Source organism: Camelus ferus, chromosome 14, assembly GCF_009834535.1.
Source record: "Camelus ferus isolate YT-003-E chromosome 14, BCGSAC_Cfer_1.0, whole genome shotgun sequence".
Classification (NCBI taxonomy): domain Eukaryota; kingdom Metazoa; phylum Chordata; class Mammalia; order Artiodactyla; family Camelidae; genus Camelus; species Camelus ferus.
The window spans coordinates 48389507-48411832 of NC_045709.1; the positions used below are offsets into that span (position 1 = coordinate 48389507).

At 32.8% G+C, this 22326-nt stretch overlaps 1 protein-coding gene across 19 annotated transcripts in view; it reads left to right on the plus strand.

Moving 5' to 3' along the window:
- Nucleotides 1–15401, plus strand: part of RBM26 (RNA binding motif protein 26) — a 75204-nt gene extending 59803 nt beyond the window's left edge. For 10 of the 19 annotated variants that reach the window (XM_032496818.1, XM_032496824.1, XM_032496830.1 and 7 more), the window contains 3 exons: nucleotides 7184–7297; nucleotides 8940–10804; nucleotides 14510–14941. In XM_032496818.1, coding sequence (XP_032352709.1) covers nucleotides 7184–7297; nucleotides 8940–9029 — 204 coding nt within the window. In that variant the 3' untranslated portion in view covers nucleotides 9030–10804; nucleotides 14510–14941. Of the gene's footprint in view, nucleotides 1–70; nucleotides 1081–7183; nucleotides 7298–8939; nucleotides 10805–14509 lie in introns of those variants that run through there. The other 9 variants (XM_032496819.1, XM_032496822.1, XM_032496821.1 and 6 more) reach the window with 9 other exon arrangements.
- The last annotated feature ends 6925 nt before the right edge of the window (nucleotides 15402–22326 follow it).

Here is a 22326-nt window from a genome sequence, read left to right on the forward strand (position 1 = left end):
AGTCACCAAGTTGAATGTCAAGTTTATTGTCTTGAGACATCAGGAATTCTCCTTCTGTTCTCTTTAACAGGAGATAGGGCCACTCCACTTTTCCATTTTTCTCTTTTCTCAGCTGGCCCAGAACAAGTCTACTTTGGCAGAATGAGTGGTGAAGGATAAGGTAGAAGCTGAGATACAATCCTGATGGCTGCTCTTCTTAACCATCCCTCATCTGCTGCTTCCTAGTCCCAGTTGGCTGAACCCTAAAGAAGTGTCCCTGGCTCAGCATACCCTCAGCTGGGCCTCTACAGTTTTTTGTCCAAGACATGATATATTGTGCTAGCTTTTAGAGTTCTTTTCATATAGTTGTCTTAATATGTGTATCTTGAATTGTCTTTCCAAAGAACGACCAGAAGTATTTGCAGTCTTGTCTGTCTTCTGGGTTTAAAGGATTGAAAGAAGGGAAACTGTGTGTAAGGTATAGGGGATTCATAGGAACCTTTTTAGCCCTTTGTGTTCTTTCTTTGGGATTGTAGAGAAATAGAGGTACCATCTGACCTCGGGAAAATGTATTAAGTGTTCTAAACAGTTAACCTAATGTGAATAGAAGAGTTGAATGTTTTTCAGAAATTTTAAGTTGAGTGTGGTCTAAATAAGTTTCGAAAATCTTCAGAATTGATTTATCCTCTTTGTAGCAAATACTCCCTGCCAACACACGATACATTGCTTGTGCTTACCTGGTAGGAGTTGCTTTTGGAGCATTGTAACCTGTGAAAGACTCGGGGTCTGATAAGTCTCAGAGAAGTGTTGAGCTGGGCCCTGGAATAACACGGTTTCTAGGTCAGGCGGGTGGGTAGTGGATAGTTTTATAGAATAGGATTTCCTCATCCCAGAGTTTTATTTTATTAAATCTAGTTTGTAGTAATCTTTTATTCAAAGTTCTTTTGTGAAAATAAAAGGTAATTTATAATTGATGAGAGTTTAAAACTTTCTTATAAATTTTTGTATGTATATATGTTATTGAAAGAATAGATCTTTGATCAAATTTTCTCTCGGAGGTGTTGTTGAGTACAAGTTAACAATAAACTTCCCTTAACCGATGGCTTCAGTGTCAGTTTTCAGTGTAATGTTGGATAGGTAGTTTGAGTACCATCTTTTTATGTTGTGTATTTTCTAGGAAGTAGTCGTTTTATAAAACATTGGCAGTTGTTATGTTCAAATGGTTACAATATTACCAAGTTGTGAATTTAGTAAATACTTTAAAAATGTATAAACTACTTCTCCCTGCCTACATAAATGGGTGAGAGGGGAAAAAAAAAAGAAAAAAAAAATCTTTGCCTCTTACATAATTTTTGGATGTTTTGCTTTTGGTAAGTAAGACCTATTGACATATGCCTTCCTTCTGGGGTTTTGCTTTTTCTACCTCATTGTAAATTTTTTAATATATGTTTTTATACTGTGCATATATTTTCCAAAGGAATAGCAATCTCTTTTGAGACCAGGATTAATGTATAAAAAATACTTTAACAATGAATTATATGAAGGTTGAATAAGTGGCAAAATAACTTAGGTTAAATTAAATCTGATGAGAGTTAGCTTTTCAAGGTAAATACCATTTTAGTTGGATTACTTAACAGACTAAAAGGAACAACTACCATTGCTATGATAAACACTTGGAATTCAGTTATAGAAGTTGTTAAAACATGAACATTTCCTTAAGCCTAAAAATTTTCTTAAAATTTTGTTAACACTCTGTTTTAGAACAGAAAATTAACTTGAAGCTTATACTTTACAAGCAGAATATAGGCTAAAGCAGTGGTTTTCACACTTCCAGATTTCAAGGAACATTAAGGTTTAGGAATTTAAAAATTAGTATGTTTGACATTGGGGTGCCAGTTGTTAATTTTGTCAAGGAAGAATGCTCAAAAAGTACAAAAAAAGGGTTGCTTGTATCATCATCATTATATAAAACAAAGAAAAATGTAATACCAAAATGTAGGAGGATATAAACTCCAAGAAAAAGAATAGGCCTTCCCAAGAAAAGAAAATTATCAACCTTTGCTAATGTTTATTTTCAAATATGTCATTGTTCATAGTTTCTGAACCATTGTATTAGATGGTTGAATGTGTGTATCAGTATTTTCTAAAGTCAGTAGATGCATAATATTTCAAAGTGAAAGTATTGGAATAAGATAATTGAGACATTTGAATATGACTGAAAAGAGAGAAATTTTCCCCAGGAAAGAGGTTGAAATATTTTAAGGAGTAATGATATAACAGAACCATTTTCGCTTTAGATTAAGATGATTAAGGTTTGACTCTGGTTAGTTAAAAGATGGATCCTACTGCTTTATTTTCTACTTTCCGGTTTGTCTGTCACCACCCCAATGTCCTAAAGTTGAATAAGTACCCAAACAGGACAGGAAAAAATAACCTCTTCCCATGACTGGTTAGAATGTTATTTTTCCTACCCTGAATTATTCCTTTACTTTTATAAGAAACCAGGATCCAGTTTTAGAATAGGAATAAAGTTCTTATTTTATAAGAATCAGTTCCAAAGATAAAACTACAGACCCAAAGTCAAAGAGGTGTATAACTTTTTGTATTGAAAGGAATCTTGTTCTATTTGTGCATTTTTGACACTCATGCCTCAGCTCCTAGTAGTTATGAGGATTCATTGATTAAAAACTTGTAAGGTATACTTAGAACAGTGCCTGGAACATAATAAACCCTGTTAACATTAGCTAATATTAATATTATTGTTTGTGTTGTGTGTGTGTGTGTGTGTGTGTGTGTAAGTGTAAGTGTAAGAATGAGGATTGACTGGTAAATCAGTGAAACCAAAAAGAAACAAGATGGAGTAAATGATTTCAAGACTCTGATTTTTGACCTGAAGTTAGAAGTGCAAAATTGGATTCATAAGGAATAGTGCAGCATCAGCAGTTGAAGGTGATGGGGCTGACTGAGTCAATACTAAATTTATAGCAAGCACAAAATGTGTAAGTGGATTCAATCAAACAAATCAAATCATGTGTAAAACAGACACTTTATGTGTGTGTTCTTACTGACTGACAATAGTTACAAAGAACTGCTATGTGATGGGCACTGTGCTATGAGAATTAGTAAATCTAAATCTGAAGCTTGTGAGAAAGTGGCTAGGCAGCTTGAACTCAAGAGCTAAAGGAATAGAAATCTTTCCCTATAAAAGTTCTAAAATTTAGATTTTACATTTTTTTTTTGGTGGCTGTTTAATGTAACTCCTGCTAAACATCATATACTGTGGTTATTACAAACATTAGTAAACTTGGTTTTAACCTACTTTTATAGATTAGATTTATCATTATGGTTACTAAAACTGTAAGGTACACTAGGATTGCAGCTTTAGCTCTTCTGACCTTGTTCAGTTTTCCCCACAGTGTTTTTATAGGACACTGGTTCTGTAAGAGCTCCCCTAACAAAGGATTCTCTTGTCAGATAAGTTTGTGAAGAGCTACATTTTGTATATTCAATTTAGATTTATCATCTAAATGACTTGAAAAGGCAAAAGACAAACATTCCTGTTTAATTTTGTTTAATTCAACTTTTTCCAAATGTTAATTGTTTCCAGAATTATTTTCCTTGTAAGATTTGGAATCTGCCTCATAACTGCTTTTTATACTTTTCCCCACTTTCTTCATTTGTCTGATCTTCAACTTTTTTTCCTTCTGTTGTGTGTATTCATGCTTTTTTTCCTTCCTAATTTGCCTCAAACTTTGAATGACTGTGCAAAAAAAATTAGGAAAAGTTCTAGAGTGAGCCTATGAATAAAATGCTTCAGCTTTTAAACAGACTTTTTGTTTACACTTCATAACACAGAAATTAGAATTGTAAAATGAACCTCCACATGCTCATCATCAAGCTTCAGCAATTATCTACTTATGATCAGTCTTATTTTGTCATATCCCACCCACTGCAACCCTCTACCTCTTTATTTTGGAGCCATTCCCAGTCATCGTGTCATTTTATCTGTAAGCATTTCAGTATGTCTTTCTCAATATTAGAGTCTTTAAAAAAAAATATAATTACCACACCTAAATATTTCCTCAGTGTTATCAAATACCCAGAGTTTACACTTCCCCAGTTTTTTTTAAAAATATATTTCTTAGTTTATTTAAGGATCCAGAGTAAGTTTCATATTTTAAGTGATTGGTATACACAATTATGAATTCATGAATTTAAACATTTCATGGGTATTGATCCGTTGTTCTCAGTTACTGATGTATTGTTCCATCTTTGGCTAGTGGCCAGATACAGGTTTGTTCCTGAGTTCTTTTGACAGGACTCTAGTGGGTTATGATACTTTCTTTGCTTTCTGATATAAAAAGGTGTTCTGAGTTCATCTTATACATTTTCTCTTCCAGACCAGGAACTGGCCATTTCTCTAAGGAGCTCTGATTCTTTTTACTGGGAAAGGTATTTAGAGACCACAATCTGAGTCCTAGGGGTGCTCATTACTACTAAGTATGTTACTGTAACTAATATTTTTCAGTGGTCAGAGCTTAGAGTGAAAAAAATTACATTCATACATATAAATATATACATACATGGTTATATTCACATGTATAAAGAAAATTGAAAGCACCTACTGGTATTTCCCATTTAATTCTGGGCTCTGGTTTTATACACACATGTATCCAGGCATACCTTGTTTTATTGTGCTTTGCTTTATTTCAATTTGCAGGGGTTTTTTGTTTTTTGTTTTTGTTTTTTTTAACAAATTGAAGGCTTGTGGCAGCCCTGCTTCTAGCAAATCTGTCAGTGCCCTTTTTCCAGCAGCATTTGCTCACTATATGGCTCTGTCACATTTTGGTGATATTCACAATATTCCAAACTTTTTCATTATTATTACATTTATTATGATGATCTGTGGTGATTTGGGGGAACCATGAACCATGCCCAAATACAACGGTAAACTTAATTGATAAATGTATGTGTTCTGACTGCTCCATTGACCAGTTATTCCCCATCTTTCTCCCTCTCCTCAGGCCTCCCTGTTCCCTGAGATACAACAATATTGAAATTAGGCCAGTTGATAACCCTCCAGTGGCCTCTAAGTTTTCAAATGAAGGGAAGAATTGTACATCTCTCACTTTAATAAATCAAAAGCTGGAAATGATTATACTTAGTGGGAAATGCACATCAAAAGCTGAGATAGGATGAAAGCTAGGCCTCTTTCTCCCAATAGTCAGCCAGGTTGTGAGTGCAAAGGAGAAGTTCTTGAAGGGAACTGAAAGTGCTACTCCAGTGAGCACATGAACGATGAGAAAGTGAAACAGCCTTGTTGCTGTTATGGGGAAGGTTAGTGATCTGGATAAAAGATCAAGCCAGTCACAACATCCCCTTAAACCACGGCCTAATCCAGAGCAAGGCTCTAACTAATTCTGTGAAGGCTGAGAGAGGTAAAGGAACTGCAGAAGAAAAATTTGAAGCTAGCCAAGGTTGGTTCATGAGGTTTAAGGAAAAACGCCATCTCCATAATACGAAAATGCAAATTGAAACAGCAAGTGCCGATGTAGAAGCTGCAACGAGTTATTCAGAAGATCTAGCTCAGATAATTAATGAAGATGTCTACCCTAAACAGATTTTCAGTGTAGGTGAAACAGCCTTATATTGGAAGAAGATGCCATCCAGCTTTTTCATAGGTAGAGTGGAAAAGTCGGTGTCTGGCTTCAAAGGTCAGGTTGACTCTCCTATTAGGTCAGTGCAACTGTTGACTTGAAATTGAAGCCATTCGTCATTTACCATGCCGAAAATCCCAGGGCCCTTAGATTTATGCTAAATCTACTCTGCCTATGCTTTATAAATGGAACAGCAAAGCCTGGATGATGGCATCCAGTAAATAATTTTTAAGTTAAAACTTCAGAGAGTTGTAGGCTCACCTTATAAATTTGAAGAAGTGTGTGCTGAATATAGAGATTTACAAAATTAAGTCATAAGAAATTTTTGAAGAACTTACTATGGAAAATCTCTAACACTTTTTGCTTTTTTGGTTGGATAAAACATGAGTTTAAAGTGTAGACATTTTGCATGAGACAATTGGAATTCCTTACAGGAATATATTTTTATGTAATAGTTATAGCTTGAAAAAATTACAGTTTGTTTCTGAACTTATGTATAAGTACTTAAAATTTTTTTTAGTTATATGACATGAGGGGGCCATGGACTTAAAACTCTTGAGCTGCATTTTAATAGGCACGAAATCTTTTAAATTTATTATAAATTTCTATGTGCAGATTTAAAATTTATACCTGGGGACTTTAATATCACACAACTCATGGTCAAATGTCATTGAACATGTAATTGTTTCTACATTTCACATTATGCTGTATTTTGAGATTGTGCAATAAATCTTTTGTGAATATGAGTTATTTCGGTATGTTGCTAACATTGATTTATGTTAGTTCACATTGCTTGAATTTGAAAGAACTGTTTCCAAAGCAGCCACTAAATGTAGCAAGTACTTAGACTCAGTTTTATTATACGCAGTTCTGAAAGCTAAGTTCAGAGTTTTTTTTTCTTCATTGAGATAGTCGTATTTTGTAAAAAGTGATGCAGCAAACATTTTATGATATTTGTGATTATTTGATGTAATTTAAAAATAAGTACTTCACACATGCAAAATTATTCTTGTATTTGTTAAAGATTTCTAGTTTATAGTTACTTCATGAGCCATTTGTAAATTAATAAGAATTAAAATGCAATAAGATACATTTAGCCTATTGATTCTAATTTAGACTTTTTTTTTTTTTTTTCGAATTTAGACTTTGATTCAGAATCTACAGCCAGGATCTTGGAAGTTCTTCGAGATTATTGCTTTGAATAGCAATTCTCATTGTACTATAATAGAAATGTAGACATAGTTCTTCTAATGAGATATTGGCCAGTAGTGAAATAGCTGTACTCAATTTGAGAAATTATTCTTGTTTTCTTTTTAAAGGAATTTACAGTCACTAGCCTGATTTTAGAAGTAAATAACCATAAAAAGTAAGTTGTAAATTGCAGTAATAAATAGTAAATAGAGAAGTAAATAACCACAAAGCAAAAATAGACAACTGTCTTCACTTGTGCTTAGCTAGTTTAATTTAAATATTAGGTGCTGTAACATTTCCTTTTTTCCTTCAGAAATTATTAATGGTTTATATTCCAATGTTCTTAATTGTTTTAGGCTGCAGTTCATGGAGCTCGTTTCAAAGGGCAGGATCTAAAACTGGCCTGGAATAAACCAATAGCTAATATTTCAGCTGTTGAAACAGAAGAAGTTGAACCTGATGAAGAGGAAGTATGTTTTCCACTTGTTTTTTACCCTTAAATGTTAATGTTTTTATATAAAATGTGATTTTTATGACTGTGATTTTAACATAAAGCTTTTATTCCTGAGCCATTTTCCAGGCAGGGGATATCATATAAATGCAGACAACTTTAAATTTTCTGTATTAATGAGAACTGTGGATTGCTAATCCAAAGAGAATATATGAAAATCATATATATATATAATCAGTTTCATTTACTCTAAGAAGACAATAATTATTCATTAGATTTTTATCCACAGGAAATCTTGTAATATTTTGAGTTTTAGAGTATATATCCTACTCAATTGCCTTATTAACATTTCAGGTTTCATTTTAATTCATATCATTTTAGTTCATTAGAATGAATGCCTGCTACATGATAGATATTGTGATAGGCACAAAAATGAATAAGACACGGTCCCTCTCATGAAGGAGCTTATAATCTGGAAAAGAGGGGTGGTGACAGACACATAAGAAACTAATTATTAATAAAAGGCAGACTGATAATGCTGAATAAAGATTTGAACAATATGCTGTGGGAACCCAGAGGAAGGAGTGATTGTTTCTTTCCAGAAGAATCTTGAAGGAGGTGGTGACAGTGAAACTGAACCCTGAGTGATAAAAAAGCTTTTTATAACCCAAGAGCTGGGTCTGGGAATATTGTTGAGAGAGGCATTTTAGACAGAGGTATAGGTGTGGAAGAGTACATTTTTCTTGGGTAACAGCAGTTAGTCTGATGGCTTGAGAGGTGGGAGCATAAAGAACAGTGAAGTGGGAGAGCCCTTTGAAACCAAAAACCTAAAAATAACTGTTTTGTTTAGTCATGAAATAAGCTGTAGGGAAAAGTTGAGTAAGCTAAGAAATTAAGGTAAGGTGGAGAAGCTAAATGATTCCATGTTTTACCTTGGTTAGGTTTTCATAATGGCACTTCATTTTGTTTGAAGAGCATTCAAGGCTGTTATACATATCCATAGTCAAATGCAAGAATAAAAATGTGTATTTTGAAACTCATATACATGATTTGTCATTTTATATTTTAGATTATACCTTTGTCCTTCCATGAGTTTGAATTCAATGGGGAGAAAAGCAGGAGAGCTCCTGGTATTAGGTATTTTGAAAAGTTTGAAAAGTAGTCTGAGAAGCTTTCATGAAGGGAATGGGGAAAAGAATATACTGCTGCAAAAGAAAATGTTTGTTCCATACAGTAGAAAAGAAATACAAATATTGATAGGCTTTTATTCAAGTTATTGGTTGATTTAGTGTCCATGGTAGACAGAGTAAGTTAGAGAAGACTTCATGATGTATTCTTTAAAAAAAAAAAAGGTATTGAGTAGTGTTTCGTAGGTATAGAAGATGGCATACTTGGATAAACAGAAGCAGAAGAAACGGCATGTACAGAGGCTAACTTTGGTATTTCTTTAGGCCTATTTGATGCAAGCAATAGAATAGATAGTACTGAGAAGCCATTGAGTGGATGAGGTTGCTTTTCTCTGTTTCTTAAATGTTCTAGCTATAGAAATACCTTTTGTATTCAACTCTGTTGAGAGTAATCAGTATTTAAAAGTGTCACCTTTTTTCTTTTCTTTTTTCTTTTTTTTTTGGGTAAATTCCTAAATGCATTTTAACCTAAAGTTTCAGGAAGAGTCTTTGGTGGATGACTCATTACTTCAAGATGATGATGAAGAAGAAGAGGACAATGAATCTCGTTCTTGGAGAAGATGATTTGACTGATCATTGATCTGCATATGCTAGAACTCTACCTGTGTTTCATTAGTATTATCTAATGTACTTTTACATATTTGTAAAAACAATTTTTGGTAAAATGTGATGAAGATGGATTTCACAAATAGACAAAAGAGAAGAAAACTACCTTCTGATCCTGTATTTTGAAAGATTGATGTTTGCATTTTATTTCAGTAAACAATTGCTAAAGACATCACACTAGAAACATATGCAATGTTTTTATTACATACTTCTACTGAACATTACAGAATTCTTTGGGTTCTTTGTAATTTAATGAATAGGTCTGAAGACTTAATGACCAATACTTGTTATAACTTAAAGGATTTTGTTTTACTCCAAATAAGGAATGAATTTGCATTTAAAATCTTAATGAATGTTTTCAAAAATGAATAGATAACATAGTACTCTAACTAAAGTCTCCAAGTTATGTATTCATAATATTACATAGTAGTATGCTTAGGCTTTACTATGTATTAGCCTTTTGTTGGACTTGTGTATGTATTTTACCATATGGGTTTTAATGATAACGGTGTATGACTGCTTTGCATTTGAGTCCTTATGCATTCAGATGTTAAAAATAAAGTGGAATGGTCTCTTGAAAAGAAAAGAAAAGAAAAAGCAATGACAAAAAAAAAAAAACAAACAAACAAGACAATGTTCCTTGATTTAAAAAAAAAAAAAAAAGAGAGAAAAAAAAAGTTAAAATAAATAGACCATTCCAGATGGTGATCTGCCCTTCCCCCAATTATCACAAAAGGAGCTATAATCACTAATTTATTCTTAATGATAATGATTACTGGTACCTTTACAATAATGTACAATCCATTGTTTAAAATTTATACCACTTCAATTTGATTTGATCCTATAAGCTTTCAACAGATGTCTTAAAATTTAAAAGCAGGCTGATTAGTTTGGAACCAGACTTCAAGTAGAGCTAACATTTGGTGAATAAGAAAACATCACATTACATTTTGGATGTATGAAAGAAAACTTGACCAATTGAAGATGTATGAATAAAGAAATGTACTATAGATACTACTTTAGGAAAACACTGTTTGGTAAGTGTTCCAGTCTGATATTTTAAGTGTGCATTTCCTATACTTGTGTAAAAATCTTTGACATTTGCAACAATATTGTGATTTTTAAGTGGATTTCTCTGGCAAATGAACACGATCATTGAAAGTTGATACAGCAGTTTCCAGGAAATAAATGCATTCTTTGTAGAATGGAGGGTGGAAGATTACATATTTATCTTTTAAGATTCATCCTTTTGGTTGCCAGTGTTTCTACCCCTCCTGAGATTATAGTAATTATATTAAAAGTCATATGAAAAAATCACTTTCTTCCCATACTGGGGTCCTCACAATCACAAACTGTAATTCCACCGTCACAGTCTTCTGCCAGTGGAGCAACTAGCGGATGCTGTTCTTCTTTTTCTTTTCTTCCCACACGTAGGGTTAAAGTTGTATATATGTTTTGATAGTAATACTGTTTCATAGGAATGTTTTGATTTGAAGTTGGTACATAGTTCTATTTTAAAAATATAGAATCAGCTTTCAAAGTCAAAATAGTGGCTTTACTCAAAATTTCTTTACTTAGATCTATGAAATATTTTTATGTAATCTTGTAATCTCTTGTATGTTGACTGTGTGCTATTCTGATTCATTAGGTAAGTTTGTTTTCTTTTCTTTTTAGTAGTCGTGAAAGATGCCAAATTGGCAGAGGCTCACGTTTCTTCTCTTTACACCAAACAGGTATTATAAAGAAAGAAAATCTTTCAAAGGCCAGTTAAATCTCCATGCTGATTCTTGGCTTTATAATTTGTTTAGTAAATTTTAGCATGATATTTTACAATTATTGTAAAATTTCTTTATAATGTTACTGAAATCACATACTATTTGTTTAAATTCGTAAATAACTAATCACTTTCCCTAGTCTTAAATTCTGTAGTAACCTAAAATTAAAATGTTTTACACCATGTTGCTTTGAATGAATCAGAAGACAAGTATGTTTTGATCAGGTCCTAAAGTATAGGGATTAAATATTAGCAACATTTATTAGATCATAATTATGTTTTTATTATCATTAATATGATTTTAACCATAAATATTACTTAGTATTAAATTGCTATTAGATTTTTTGAATTAATGAGTATGTTTATAAATACTAGTACTCTACATGTACTTTCATGTGTTCTCATTTAAAACTTAAGGTATCCCTTTGAAATACTTGTTAATTCCATTTTACAGATAAGGAAACTTAGGCTAATAAAGATGGAATGACTTGCCCAAAATGACAGCTAGTAAGTGGAAGAACTAGACTTGAATGCAGGCATTTTGATTTCAGTGCCAACTTAAAAAAAAAAAAAATCCTACATTGCTACCTTCTTCCTAATTACTGATTGGGCATGAGATTGTGTTTGCAGTAAATGTGGTAGTTGTTACACAAAATTAGTAGACTTCTTGGTTATTAGTCAGTTCATACCTTTACCCTCCCTTTTAATACAGCACTTTGTTCATCTCTGTTACAGTACTTATGTTGTAATATAATTTATCTGGTTTATATGTCTGTCTTCCCCACTAGATTACAAGCTCCTCTAGGAAGGGGACCATGTCTTATTCATCTTTTTATCTCTAGTGATTATCACAAAGCCTGGCTCATAGTGGGCATTCAGATGTTTGTTGAATGAATTAATGAATGATTGCAATTTAAATCTCCAATAATGGAGTGACAATTACCTCCCTTGTTAATTCTTATCAATTTTCCAAAAAAATCTCTCTTGAAGGTCTTCTCAGTCACTGGGACCGTCTTACTAAACAGTTGATAACAGTTAAGTATTGCACCAGTGGGGTTACAAATACTGATGGAGGAATGCACGTGTAGTTCTAGTGGAATTTCCATATAAAGTAAGCTACTAAAATTTTGGAGTATTAAATGTTGTAGTCCATTTCAGAAGTAAAATAGCCTTTTGGTTTCTATCAGTGTGTAAGAATAGAAATATCAAGAGCCACTAATCTAGTCCATCCCACTAATGTTTTATATCCAAAGATGAGCTAGTGTAGAGTACTGGACAAAGGTTAAGAGATTTAGCTTTCGGTCCCCAGCTCTGTAACTAACTCTCTGGCCTTAGACAAGTCTCTTAACTTATCCAGGGTTGTTTCCTTGTCTGTAAAATGAAAGGGGTTGGACTAGATAATCTCTAAGGTCCCTTTCCCATCTTGATTTTCCCTGGTGTTAGTGTTTGATCTAAAATAATTTAATGTATCTATGCCAGTTTTCCCTACCTGTTGTTGCTGTTGTTTCTATCATCTTATTGGTGGAAACAACTTAAATTTGGTTATGATAATTTGTATAATGTGTCTTGGTACAATTTTGTATATAGAGTTCCTGAATGTTTGCCTTTGCTACACAAATTCCAATTAACCTATAAAGTATAAATTAACTTCTGTACTCACTAGCACTTTCCCTTAGTACTCATAACTTTTCTTTCACTTCTAAATTCAAAGTGTAAAACTCTTATTACAATATGCTACCTAAAACTTGAAACACATTTTTCAAATTCTGCAGTTCTCCTAGCAAGTTCTTTACTTTAGTGCAGATCTGGGCTGCAGTGGGATTAAAAAAAAAAAAGGAATTAAGATGTAGGTAGCTACTTTTTACAGGAAAAATTGAAAGGCAATCATTATTATTGGTTAAAAGATTGATTAGGATTACCTCAAGGGATGGTTGTCATTTTACATATTTCACTCAATATTTTATGTCTCTACTTAAGCAGTGTTGTTTTAAATGTTATTGGATAATTGTAACATTTAAAAAATTAATTTTAGTATTTAACCAGTACCCAAGCATTTAATGAAATCACTTTGCATGAATGGGAGAATTTTTCATAGCTCTTGTTTTATTTTGTTATATGATTGAATGTATCAAACAGTAGTTTACTATGAGGATAAGACTTCACTGTTTTAGCTGATTACCTGCAGAAAGTATGGCTGAGCTTAATTGAAGGAAATTTCTTGTTATTAGGACTTTTATTGGGACTATTTCCAGTCTTATTTGGAACACTAATCATTGGCTGTAAGGGTTACAAAAAGAAAGCAAACAGTTGCTTGTTTGGTATGTTAAAAATATCATTGGATACTTTAGAGTATTATACAAACTTTATCGATCTATATTTTCTTTCTTTTTTCCCGTTACCTATAATGTGAACTAATTATAGAAAATTAGTTTTAGTCCTTCTAGACTTAGAATTTATATAAATATTTATAAGCTTTTTTCCCCTCCCCCTTTAAGAAAATCTTCTAGCCTTTTAAAACAAAAATGCCCTGTGTAAAGTTCTAGCTAGATAGGTTATTTCACTTTTTGGTCTCAGGGCTTTTCTCATTCTTCTGAAACCTTGTACTTAAAAGTACACAGTATTTGTAAGGCAGAAAGAAAACTTCCTTTTCCCAGATGTCAGGAACTGCTTTGTTCTTGTTAACTTCTTGAACTGGCTAGTTGCTCTAAGGTATGTATACAGGCTTTTAGAGGAGAGTAGTTTTGGGGTTTTTTTCTCTCTGTTCATTGTATACCTATGAAATGACAACAGATAATCTTCCAAAATAGCTACCTAAAAGTCCTAAGAAAGAAGAAACCTTGGTGAACATGACTGCCATGCTCAGAAATTTTTAATGAAAACATCATACTAGTTTAGTAGAAAAATTCCTAATTTGGTAAATAACTTTCTTGTAATTTATCTATATTATGTAGTCATTACTTAGTGTAATTGAAAGCACTTTTTTTTATTTTGTATTTTTGTACCAATTTACTATACTTGCTTCTTCTAATCCCTCCCTCCCTCTTACTTTATTTCATCTATTCTCTTATCTTCCAATCATGCAAGTTAGTCTTCCTTTGTATACCAAATACCGTCTCATTTTGATGTGTTCCTTTTTATTTATCTTTGTGGTTAATCATTGTGCTTAGTATTTTATGTCATTTAGTGTGATTAAAAAATGAAATGGTTTTCATATGGAATTTAAGGAGATTATATATACTTCACAATTATTTTGAAATCCTTGGGAAACTTAAGACAATTGTTCTTGGTTTTATTTTTATATATATAGTACCTTGGAATTTGTTCATGATTTCTTAAAATTACTACTTTGCCAACCCACACCTCTATAAAAATTTACTATGTGATCAGTTATGACATTTCCTAACCTAACATTTAGATCATAGCCGTGTTGTGGAGCTGTGATCTTTGTAGCTTAATGTTTCAGTAAAGCATGATGCAGAGGGGTTTTGTTAAATCGTTTTAACCCAAAGGTAATCTTTTGTGAAATTTGTCTGCAACTTTTAATTTAATTCCCATCTCAGATTATAATATAATGTTTAAAAAAGTAGAATCGTTGTATGTACAATTCAAGTTTTAGATTTATTTACTACTTTCAGTTTTTTTTAATAGTCTTCTCTTTTTCCAGCAGAGAGAGATCATCATTGCCTGAATTTAGCTTTGTGACTACAGCAGCAAGACCTGTTCCTGTCCGGAGACGACTGTTAAAATAATATCATTTTATGTTTGCCCTTTATCAGTTTGAGTAGATGTTTACATGTACTATAATTAGCATTTTATCTTTACAGTTCTTCTAGGGTACATCTGAGTCCAGAAGTAAATCTGAGTGTGTGCTTTGTCTGACCTTATTCTTGAATATTTTCTCCCCTTTATAGCCGTTTATTTTTAAACACCTTAAGAAGGAAAAAAACCCCCCAAACTTCTTGGTTTCCTAACATGAGATAAGTTTTCAGTCTCAGCCAAGTTGACATTGTGTCTAGGAAATATATAAAGCCATGATACTGTGTTCATTAGCATGAACAATTTAAAATGATGAAAAATGATTAAAAAGTTAAACCTGGGTTTGGCTTTAATTTTTCTGGGTTTTAGGATACATTTCTGGGGTTAGGATAGTCACTTAAAATAATTTTGAACAAATGGTAAAATACTTCTTTCACATGGTGATAACTTGTTTCTTCTAAATATATTTTCTGAAGTCATTGCCAAGGCCACTTACCCAAATAATTTTTTTTTCAAATTCTGAACACTTCAGAACCAACAAGGAGAATAATTTTCTTTCTTTTCAAGTTGTACAGGATGATCTGTGGATTATAAATATTGAGAAATATCTATTAAATGTCTAATTTACTCAGTTTTTCCTTATTTTCCTCACTTGCAACCAGGACATCAAAGACAATCTTAAAAGCAAGGGAAATAGTGTTGTGTGTCTAACTTGTTAAAGACCATACTTTTCCTGTCTTAAAAGGTTTATGCCCATACTTATAAGCAATATGGCTTGGAATTATTTATGAAGAATGTGATTAAATCTTACTCTTAAGTATTATTCATCCAAAATGCCCTCTTTATAATGGGCACCATAAAGTTTTCAGAAAATTAATTTCTTGGTATTCCTTTGTAGGTTATGTTAATGTTAATGAACATTTGTGAAATCAGAAGTTACACTTGATAGCAACTCTTTATTTTAAAAAGTCCAAATTATACCTGATTCTATTCACCCTTGTTGCTTTTTTTTTTTAGTTCCATTCAGCCATGCTCATATTGTCACCTTTTTGTGCAAAGTTGACTATTCTGGAAGCACTTTTTCTTAAGTATGCATTGCATTTGTCTTCATGAAGAAAAGAATGAACACATCAAACATAATGTAAACTATTTTGATCCACATTAGTTGGAGACAATATGGTTAATGTAGGCTTGGTTTAAAGGAAAAGTACAAATTTTGGAAGATCTTAACATAAATATGACCTACAAGGCATTCTAAAATTAGACTTTTGTTTTAGTTCACATTTACGGATTAATGTATAGTTGAAGGAAGATCATAAATATTTTCCCAGATTAGTTCAGGGGATTTTGGGGGGGGGGGTTGTTTATTTTTCCAAGGAAAGAATCTCTGCTCATGTAATAGAATAGTTCTAACCTGCTAGGTTAAAAACCCAAAGAACATTGTCTGAAGAGACCATACTAGCTGTTGACAGTTTTGGTTGGTTAATAGATGTGGATCACATACCACTACTTTTAAGTTTACTCTGTCATCTTCCACCCCACACACACTTTTAAATTCAAAACAAAATAGAGCAAAACAAAATTGAAGGTGCCATTGGGAATCAGAAGTTGATTGAGATGATTTGATTCTCATTAAGATCATTGCACTTTTTGAAAATTGCTGAGAGATCTAGTAGGACAGTTACCTATTTAAATTCTCATGTTGATTAAGAATTTTCATTATTTCGTTTTCCTAAAGAGGATTCTCATAGAACTATGTGTAGATTAGTGTACAGAATCACTTGTGTAATTGAATGGAGCAGCTTACCTCTGCATGATTGCATTATGGAAGTCTTTTTTTATATCTTTATATTTTTCAATATATTTAGATTTTACACTATTAGCTGCCCTGGTCATGCTATATTTGGTTTTTTAATAGAGTTTATAAATATTTGTGCTCAAAATACAGATCAATTGAATATTTTTGGTCTTGTTTACAAGATTAATAATACTTTAAAGTGATGCAGCCCCTCAAGTGTCTTCGGAAAAAGTCATTGGTGCTACACAACCTTTCAATATCATTTTGGAACCTGTTACCTAACTTTGCTAGGCTTCAATCTGTGATTGCTTGTGATTTATTCTAATCTAGCAGCATAATTATAAAAGTGAGGCAGGTAAAGAGCCCAGCCCGTTAGAAACACCCCATAATTTAAAGATACGATGCAGAATGACAGTATACTAATTTGTGCCCAGACTCCCAAAAAAGAAAATGGTTTCTTCAGATTGTCATTAGGTCTTTTGAGAAGAGGAATGGTGTTAATCTGGCTAGAATGAAAAAATGATACATTCAGCATGGCTCAGTTTCCCCACATTTCAAATGGAAAACTTCCCTATTCCTAAAATATGGTGTAATCCTGCTTTGCTTTAAATTCGCATCTGTCTTTTACTCAACAGGAGGCAGGGTAATTCTTAAATATTTATAGAGCATTTGATGAGTTGTAAAGAGATGTATTATTTACATTGTACTAGTTTTGTGTTGATGTGCAGATTGTTTTCTACATCTGCAGGAGTTCATTCCAGCACCTTAGTGAATGTTCTTAAGATACAGTTTTTAAGTATCAGCAAAGCATTCATAGATGTTTACTTTTGATTCTCAGAGTCCTGAACCTGTTTTGGGTATAATATTACTTCAGAACATGTCTGGCACAAGATTTCCTTTAATAAGTGATTTGGTTTCACTCAATTTCTGTGGATTGTTGAACCTAAAAACACCAAAGGAGTCCTTTCTTTGTCTGGAGACTGGATTGTTCCAGTTTTTAATACCTGTGCCCATAAGTATCCCATTTCACGAATGTGTGTTGGCATGGGGGAAAAATTCCCTGCTCTTTGAGTGGAGCAAAAGTAATTGGTTAAGCTGTAGCAGCTTTTTTTGTTTATTTTTTAAAGTGATAATAAAACTTGAACTGAAAATGGTAAAACTTGAACCAGAAAACTACTCTTGTATGCTTAGAATGTTTATAGTATTACGTGTTTATGTGGGGTTGTCAACATTTTTATTATTTATAGTTGAATTATGTTTTGTTTGTTAAATATCCATAATGTTTATTATTTTTATATTTAAAAAATTTTTTAAATAAAGTAGTCTTACTAAAAGCAGTTGTTAACTTTTTAAAATTGTCCTGCATTTTGCATCAATTATATTAATATAGAATAGAAAGGAAAATTTGCAGCCCTCGAGCATTACACAATTGAAAATTCTGAAAATGTTTATATGAAGAAATGGCTCCATGTTGCCTCTTCCCCTCTTTACCTCTATTCTCACTTTAAATTGTTCTAAGTCACCTTTGGTACCAAAGTTTTCTTGGCCTAATGATTCCTTTTCCCACACATAAACAAATTCCTGCATATCCTTTTTCTCCCTAATTCCTGCCTCTTTACTGCTGGGAATTTTGTCTTTGTTTCCTTTGGGGACCAAAAAATTTCTCCTTATCATGAGGGATAAGTATAAAAATATTACTGTGCTGTCAAAGAAGGACTGCCATAGATTCTGAAGTGAAATTAGAGACATATAGCACTTACTCCTGTCAACCTCCAGAGCCACTGAAAATTTTCAGAACGTCTACGTAATTTTCAGTTTTCATCTGAACATTTCTTCTGATCTAATTTGATATGCTTTTCCAGCATTCAGCATGTTCATTTCATATTTTATTTTATTGAATGATAAATATTGCAGTATTTGTTCTTTTGTTCTTTTATTGCAGATATTCCTTCTGTCATCTGTAACATGGGTTAAATAAGCTTGGTAATAGCCTGTCTTCCACTTGTGATACTGCTGCTACAAGAAGATACATTATCATCTCAAAGTGTATAAATCTTGATGAAAATCTAGTTAAAGAGATCTGGTTAGGAAATAGTAGAAGACTGACTTGAAATAATAGAGGACTTTGGTTAATAAATAATGATACCCTCGGTAAAACTATGAAAAATAATTACATATTTTATATCTGTATATAGCCAGTCCCTGTGGAGTATTTGCAGAATGAGCATGTTGTCAACCTTCACTTAACCCAGGAAATATTTCTGTATGAAGTATGAGTGGATTTGGTCTTCTTTAATCCTTTAGAAAATCCCATATAATCTATGTTATTGTCAAAAAACTAGAAATTCAAAATAAAAAGACGAGATAGGATGATAGAAAGCCTGACATCTACAAATGATGAATAGGCATTTTTAAATAGGATTACATGATGTATACTGTTTTGTAGTCTTCATTTATGATAGCAGGTTTACACCATTTTTAGAGACCCTGCACTTGTAGATGAATCATGGTGTATTGATTCTTCTCATTTGGGGCACTTAGAATTTTTCCATTTTTATTTTCATATAAATGATACCATACCCTTGAGCATCTTTGATCATTTCTTCAAGATACAGTCTCAGAACTGCTGGGTCAAAGTACGCTTATTAAAATGATACATTTTGAGTTTGATCTTTTATAAAGCATATATGTATTAATACCTAGGTACTTTGGTAATTTAGCTGTTGAAGAACAGCATACGTTCACTTTTCTTTGCAAATGTGTTAGAATTTATTCTATGTTCATTTTATAACAAACCAAGTTATGCCTAACACAGTAGTCAAGCTCCGATGCAGTAGTGGCACTTACTATTTTGCGTTGTGTTTCGCTGCCAGGACTTTGTATACATACCACAGCAAGTTCTCTCCTTGGAGCTGCAGACTTTTATACTTTTGTTAATGGCATTTTATAAATTTCCAAGAACTTCAGTAGTCTTGCAACTAATCTGTATTGAATGGTAGGGCAAATAATCTTTACCTTTATTAAATAAGAAAATAAATGACAGAATAAGGACTGGAATTCCCATGTCTTAATACCATATCCACTATAAGAACAAAGAGGTACCAAATAATTTACAGCAACAAAAAAAAACTCCCCATATTTTTCATCTCAACTCTCCAAACTGCTTTTTTTCCAGAAAAATGTTATTTATTTTCCCCATGAAGTTTATGAACATTTGTTACTGAAGTACACAAAGCATGAAATAGACTATGAAAGAAGAAAATTACATAGAAATAGAAGATAGTGGTCCACTAAATTTTCCTTATATGTCATGAACAGAAAAGGGCACTTTTGAAGTGAGACTTCATTTTACTGGGAAGAATAAGATTCCTTGCAAACCATGAACATTTTCCTGAGCTATCAATGGTTGTGTTTTATCTAATATTTAATACATAATATTCTATGACAATTACAGTATTTAAGGACTGACGGTATTATGGCAAAGTTGTGAGAGTTTTTCACTTTTTGTAAATCTAAAATGTGTATTATTGAAGTATTATGCAAGAATACGCTTTGTATTCAGTTCTGTGAGAATCATTCTGATTATCTGAAATACAACATGCAGTGCATTTGTGTTGAAAATTTTGAATTTAGGACATGGAGTTAGTGAAAAGACCAAATTTCATAATTCTTATTCAAGGAGGGTAAAGTACAGATTACACACACAAAAAGTAAGCCTTTAAAGTCTTTCACGTTTTGAAACATTTTCAACGTTAGAATGTTACTTGTCCAAAGCATCTCGTTTAAATTAAAAGTTTTAGGGACATTACCAACCTACTTTTTAAAAAAGTAGCATCTATGATTTAAGACTTCATGGACATCCTGTGTGTTTTATTAGAAGTCAGGGTTAGGAAGAAATACTCAGAAATTATAGATGTCTGCAGGTTAGGAGTTAGAAGTGGATATCTTTCATGTTTGTACCAGATTTACTACAGTATTTGTTTAGTTTTTTTTTTTTGTGATAAGTAACTCATGGATAATATGATGCCAGTTTTACATTTTTTTTCTTATCAAGTTAATATTCAGAGTTAACAGATTAAAGAATGATAAAGAGGAAGATCTCTGACACTTAGCAGTTGTGGTGTCTGAATGAGGTAAGAAATAAATACCAAACAGGTAACTCCTGAACAAAGTACTGTGTACTGAGCTGATTTTAGTCGTAACAGCCCTCATACATGTCATATTTATAATACTAAATGGATGAAAACTGCATATTAAAAATTAATACATGTCCTAGCCATTTTTTGACCAACCTAAAGGAGTAGGTTTTTAAAGTTTTGTCAAGGTCTCCAGTGGAAAAGCGAGAACCCCCAGATTGGGAGTGCTCACGAAAGAATAGAGCCATCTAAGGTGCTGAGGATGGGAACAGGAGGATGGGTTACGTATCTAGTCCTGCATTTGTGAAACTTCGGATTGAAAGCCTGGAAGGAAGTAGTCCATTTTTTAATTTTTATTTTTGTTTTTTTCTCTTCAACTGATAAGCTTTGTGGAGCAAAATTTCGTAGAAAAACATGCATCCAAGAGCACAGCACATCTCTGCAAGGTCCCTCTTGTGTTCCCCATGCGGAAGCACTCAAGGTAGACACAATGATAGCAACCTGAGTGAGTTCCAGTGTCCCTGCCAAAAAAGAACCTGTTTATCTGCCACAAGAGCGCCTCAGCGTAACTTACCACATAAAGCCATAAGCCACACCATTCAGACCTAATGTCCAGATTCAGTGTCCCAGGATTTTTGCTGTACTATGTATGCAGCCTACCAGTGATTGCTCTTGTCCACTTGGACCTGGAAACTTTCCAAATGTGAACACTTAGGAATTCCTGTGTGCAATTCTAACTATGACTTACCACAAACCACATACATACAAATATCAATTGCATTTCTATATACCAGCTTTGAACAGTTGGAAGCTGAGATTAAACATACAATGCCAAATATAGTCACAGAAAAAAATGATATACTTAGGTGTAAATCTCACAGTCTACAGGACTTGTATGCTGGAAAGTGCAAAATGCTGATTAAAAAAATCAGATCTAAGTAACTAGACACATTCATGGGTCAGAAAACCCAGTGTTATAAATGTGTCAATTCTCCCCAGATTGATATACAGGTTTGACATAATACCAAAATCAGTTAAGATTTTTTTTTTTTTTTGTGGATACTTGTATCTTCCTAAAATTTATATGGAAAGGCGAAAGAACTAGAATAAGAATTTTTTTTAAAGAATAAAGACAAATCAGTCTATCCAATGTCAAAATTTACTTCATAGCTACAGTAATCAAGACTGTTGATGGGAAGGACAGACACAGATCATTGGAACAGCATAGGGATCTCAGACGTAGACCACATGAGTATGCCCAACTGATTTTTAACAAAGTGCAAAAGTAATCGAATGGAGGAAATACAGACTTTTCAACAAATTATCCTGGAGCAATTGGAGGCCTATTGGCAAAAATTTTTTAAATGAACCCTGACTTAAATGTCACACCTTAATTCAAAATGGATCATGGGCTTAAATGTGACTATATACGACTTTCAGGAAAGGGGGGGGGGGTGTGTGGAATCTTTGGGACCTAGGGCTAGGCAAAAAAATTCTTAAGGCTTGATACCCAAAGTTTAACCCATAAAAGCATGATAGATTGGACTTCATCAAAATTTAAAACTTTTACTCTGTGAAAGAATCTGTTAAAAGGACATAAAGGAACGCTGCAAAGTGGAAGGAGATACTTGCAAACCACATTTCTAGTATGTGCCAGGACTGGTGTCAAGATTATATAAATAACTCAGCTCAACAATAAAAAAGCAAACAATCTGATTAGAACGTAGGCAAAAGACTCAGAGACATTTCCCTGAAGAGGACTTTCAGGTGGCAAATAAGCACATAAGAAAA